Here is a 5,611-nt window from a genome sequence, read left to right as displayed (position 1 = left end):
TAATGAACTAATGAATAATGAACCAATGAACTAATGAATAATGAAATAATGAACCAATGAACCAATGCATAATGAACAAATGCATAATGAACTAATGAATAATGAACTAATGAATAATGAATATTGAACTCATGAATAATGAACTCATGAATAATGAACTAATGAATTAATGAACTAATGAATAATGAACTAATGAATAATGAATAATGAACTCATGAATAATGAACTCATGAATAATGAACTAATGAATTAATGAACTAATGAATAATGAACTAATGAAATAAATGAATAATGGTCTCACGTCGATGGAGTAGCTCCTCTCTGGTCCTTTCTTCCCGACGGCGACCAGCTGCCAGTGAAGCATCCTGGAGTGGGACAAGTCGATGAAGAGCTCACCGTACGTCCACCGGACGAAGAGGACGCCATGAGAGTAGTCCACCGAGGAGATGTGAGGAGCCTCAGGAGCTTCAGGAGAGACGCTTTATCACTTAACATATATATATTATGTATATTATATCATGTTTTTATCATTGCACTTTGATTATTCACCAACAAATAACATTATATTTAAGAACAGACATCTGAGACATTAACACGTCGTGTCTTATATGATCATATACAGTATATATATATATTGTGACGGCCCAGGGCCTCTGCCAGGGAGTGTCTATCTTTCAGTGTTCCTGGATCGTTAGAGGGACATCAGGAAGATTGGAGGCAGCTGGCCACGGCCTTCGCCCTGCAAGACCCGCCCCATCCGGAGGAAGTGCTGGCTTCTTCCCCTGACACACCTGGTGTGCTACACGGAGTGTCTGGCAGCAGCGGTTAAACCATCTGGCATTCTGCGAGAATGTTCTTCTGTGTTGCATTTTGAAATGTCCTGGCCTTTTGTTAATAAAGGTATTTCTTTGTTTAGCTCAGTGCCTGAGTTTTCATGATGTTTTGCTGTGGTTCTAGAGCCGGACCATAACAATATATAATGATGTATAATGGTATATAATGATGTTTCAGTACCTGTGATGAAGCTCACCGTCGAGCTGTCGCAGCAGCTGAGTGGCGGGTCGCCCCATGTCACCATGGCAACACGGAAGTTATAATACCAAGCGGGCAGCAGATCTGTGACCCTCTGGAGACAAAGAGCGTGTTAGTGTGTGTGTGTGTCACATGTCACGTCACACGACACGTCACATACATTTACCCGATACATAATTGACAAACCAACACAACATCTCCTGGGTCTTGAGGCTCCACAGGGCCGGTGTTGGAGCGGTGCTACCTTCCCTTTGTAGATCAGCAGCCACACCAAAAAATGGCCGCCACTCTACAAACTACAGCTCCCAGAATGCCTCACCGCTCACCCAGGTGTGGGTGTTTAAGCCACCTGATTGAGAACGGCTTAAAGTAAAGTACAGAACCAAAGAAGACCTGTAGCCTGAGGAACAGATGTTCTACGTTCTACTGTTTAAAGAACCTTCATCTCCACTTGGATGCTTTTCTTTGTTTTGGACTTTTGATTTTGATGAAGAGTTACCTGAGTTTATAAAAGAAGAATACAACTTCACCCCCCGAGCCTGCCATGACAGTCTATTGGTACCAAGGTGTGTGTGTGTGTGTGTGTTACCACAGAGGCGATGACTGAGGCCGTAGCAGAGATCTCGTAGTACGTCGTCCACTCTGAGCTCAGCGTCACCGGGTTGAAGAAGAACGTCTGAAGGACGAACTTCCTGAAGGAGACGTGATACGGACGCTGCCAGCTCAGGATCACTGCTGTAGGACTCAGAGGGTAGACGGCCAGCTGCAGCACACCTGTGGGCTCTGAGAGAGACACACACACACACACACACACACAAAGGACACTTTATTAAGGAAAAACAAAACCTAAAAAAAGTCTTTAAAGCTCTGGATTAACTGCAGTTCTCTCTACTTCTTCATGTGTTGTGTAATTGTTTTATTTATCTTCTTATATTATAATTTTGATAAGAAATACAAGTATATTCATTTGAGGGTTTAAAGGCCCTTAAATATCAGTGTAAGATCTTCAGCACTGATATTTATTATCAAACACATCCAGAAGGCAGTAAATATATGTAAATATTGTACACGATCATATTTATTAATATCTCTACTAGAACAGACCGATGTCGATGATGACGGGCTCAGACGGAGGACTCGTCAGTGGTCCGTTGGTGTGATAGACGACCACTCTGTACTGAGCTCCGGGGGTCAGGCTACTGATGATGTCACTCGTTGAGTTTTCCTGTACAAACGTTAAAAACAATAAAACAATAAAAACACAAACGTGGAGCTGCTAAGCTAAACCCAGAAAACAAGACCGTTATTTTGATATTTTGAGAAAAAAGTTGCAGTTTTATGAGCTAAAATATTTTGAAAACAAAGTCATAGTTTTATGAGTTTAGAAGAAAAAACTAAATAAAGTTAAAATCACAAGAAAAAAACTATATTATAAAGTTGTAATTAACAATCAAACATTTACAACTATTGCTGCTGTGTTAATCTGAGAACAAAGTGTTCAGTTTAATACTGCGATATTAAATCGTTTGATATCATTTTATAACATTCTGACTTTTCAGATCAAATATTCTGACTCATATTTTAACAATATGAGTCAGAATAACTTGTTGATTGGAACAACAGAGTTTCATTAAAACCTAAAGTCTTGTGAACAAATAGAGTGATAAATATGAATAAACAGTTTTATGAACAACAGTCTGAGACGTTCAAACCTCAGAGTTCAACATAAGAGTCTCACGTTACTGTCTCGTGAGACTTCAGTCTTTATTAGGGAGGATAACATCTCTGTGTTGATGGGATTCATATTTTATTCATAAGAAATTAATACAAATTCATTTCTTATGAATAAAATATGAATATATGTTCAGGGGCAGTTTTCATGTTATCAGTTCAGTTTTAACATGAATTCATCCCTTTAAGTTCCTGAGAGGAACTTTTAACCAGTTATGAAAGTCTTTCATCGACACAAGTAAACCAGATCATCAGAGAGAAGACTAAAGATAATCTTAATGCTCATCATCAGAGCAACAGGGTCCCAGAACCAGAACCAGAACCAGGACTGAGCAAAATCAGAGATTTTCTAAAGGGACTCTGGTGCTCAGAAACACTACAGCTTCTGTCTTTAATACCCATTAAATCATAAGTAAATATGATCAATAAAGAACTGCTTAAAGTTATTTCTTCACTATTCAATGTTATTTTCTATGTTTGTATAATCAGTGTTGGTTGATGGAGCTCTGTAGCGTCCATGTTGTTATGGTTGGATGAAGAGAACCTCGAGTATTGATCAGTGTCACCTCGCTGCAGTACGTGCTCTCCATCCTCTGGCTGAGACTCGGTCTGAGGCAGGTGGTAGAAACCACCGACACCAGGCTGCCGTTGTGGTCCTCTGAGGACGGCGTCCAGGAGACCACGGCGGTGCTCGAGTCCAGCAGTCTGACGCTGACGGCCTGAGGACGCTCACGGAGATCCTCCAGCAACTCACCACCAGGACCTGGAACACAGTACTGGTTTATTATGGCGCTATAAACTGGTTTATTATGGCGCTATAAACTGGTTTATTGTGGTGCTATAAACTAGTTTATTATGGTGCAATAAACTAGTTTATTGTGGTGCTATAAACTAGTTTATTATGGTGCTATAAACTGGTTTATTATGGTGCTATAAACTAGTTTATTATGGTGGTATAAACTAGTTTATTATGGCGCTATAAACTGGTTTATTATGGGGCTATAAACTAGTTTATTATGGGGCTATAAACTAGTTTATTATGGGGCTATAAACTAGTTTATGTAGTATTACTGTGACACATGAGGGTATCTGGTTACGTACTGAGGTAGAAGGTGAAGCCGGTGTCGGCGGCGCTCTCTCGGGCCTCACAGTCTCCAGACGAGCTCAGCGTGGTGACCTGGACTCGGTACGTTCCCGGCTCTGTTAACTCGGTGAAGAACTCGTGAGTGTTTTCATCCACGGTGGCTGTTTCTGTAGAGTTACCTGAGAAACACAAGAGCACAGGTGAGTACGAGTCTGTGTCAATATGTAACAACTTTGGTTCTTTTGTTCAATTAAAAAAAGAGTTTTTTGTAAAAAAGGAGAGATTAATCCAGAATTAATTAATAAACTATTTACTCAATTCATTAATCAATAGTTATAGATAAATGTTAGATTTTCACTTTACTTTCCTAAAAACATTCATATTTCAGAAGCTGGAAACGGAAGTTTTGCTGAAAAATGTATTATTCAACGTTTCACGTCATGAATTGATTATTAGACTTCAAAATAACTCAATGAACAAAATTAAGTTTTTGTGTTTATTAATATATTCTGAGTTTGTTTTTATGTATTTTATTTTTCTAATTTTCAATCATTTCTATTTTACTTTTTAATTACATTTTATTCTGTATTGATTTCACACCCTTGTTTTATTCTCAGTTTTAGTTTTAATCCTACAAAGCACTTTGTTGATTTAATGACCTAAAAAGCTCCTTACAGATAAATCTATTATTACCATTATTATAATAATAATAACAATAATAATTATAATTATAATAATAATAAGAATTCTTATTATTATTATATTAATAGTATTATTGTCATATTATTACTATTATTATATTATTATTATTATTATTACGTATTATTATTAGTGCTGGGCACTCTTCATTCATTAATTAACGCCGACAATTATTTTACCGCGCATTAACGCATTTTTTTTATTTATTATTCTTTTTTATTGAAAGACAAGAGACAATACATAGACATAACAACAAGAGGATGACAAGAACAGTGGGATAAAAGCCAGCAAACATCCTGTGTGTGTGTGTGTGTGTGTGTGTGTGTGTGTGTGTGTGTGTGTGTGTGTGTGCGTGTCCTTGAGCCGTTTGAGATGAAAAAAATAAATAAATAATAATAATAATTAAAAAACAACAACAAAAAAACACAGGTAAGTATTTTTAATTTATTATTATTGTAACAGACTGTCTCATGTTTATCGTTTTGTATTGGAGATGATATGTCCCTTCAGGGTTGCCGTAGAGAAAAGGCGACTTCCGCTTCTGGTCGAGGGGGGGGGCAGAAATAAAGAGAGAAGCTGCACCAGCTGTTGCTCTCCCTGGAGACTACTGGACATCGCTGCGGTAAAGTCAGCAGGCACTTACATGTTAGTGCACCTATATGCTGACATTCACGGTAAACGCATTCAAACTGCACAGATCGGGAGCGAGCGAAGGACTTTGAAAGTTAGCAGAAACATTAACGTGAGACAACATCCGGTTTCTTCAGACGAACATCCGGTTTTCAGAATAAGATGCCAACAAAGTATGAATTATATTCACATTAAGTATAAAACATGCTACCTGCATCTCGTGAACCAAATGTCATTGCCCTTTTGTTCATATAGCAGTACTTTTAAAATAAAAGTGCGCAATACACTACTTTTTAATTCATTATTGAACTTTGCCATAACAATGCGATTAATTGCGATTAAATATTTTAATCGTTGCCCAGCACTAATTATTATTGTTGTTATTATTATAATAATAATAATAATTATTATTATTATTATTATTATTATTATTAT

General features: G+C 37.5%; 1 protein-coding gene across 1 annotated transcript; it reads right to left on the bottom strand.

The window, feature by feature from the left end:
• Window positions 1–234: 234 nt before the first annotated feature.
• Window positions 235–4,555, bottom strand: LOC116378969 (receptor-type tyrosine-protein phosphatase O-like). Its single transcript, XM_031840872.1, has 6 exons — window positions 3,865–4,555; window positions 3,330–3,526; window positions 2,137–2,257; window positions 1,622–1,815; window positions 1,015–1,126; window positions 235–465 (listed from the first exon to the last, which is right to left on the bottom strand). The coding sequence occupies exons 2-6, from the start codon at window positions 3,351–3,353 to the stop codon at window positions 242–244; spliced, it is 675 nt and encodes a 224-aa protein (XP_031696732.1). The 5' UTR covers window positions 3,354–3,526; window positions 3,865–4,555; the 3' UTR covers window positions 235–241.
• Between the last annotated feature and the right edge of the window lie 1,056 nt (window positions 4,556–5,611).

This window comes from Anarrhichthys ocellatus, unplaced genomic scaffold (assembly GCF_004355925.1).
Source record: "Anarrhichthys ocellatus isolate YVR2014 unplaced genomic scaffold, GSC_Weel_1.0 scaffold3488, whole genome shotgun sequence".
Lineage (NCBI taxonomy): Eukaryota > Metazoa > Chordata > Actinopteri > Perciformes > Anarhichadidae > Anarrhichthys > Anarrhichthys ocellatus.
Note: the sequence above shows the minus strand (reverse complement) of the source record. Positions and strands in the feature narration are given on the sequence as shown.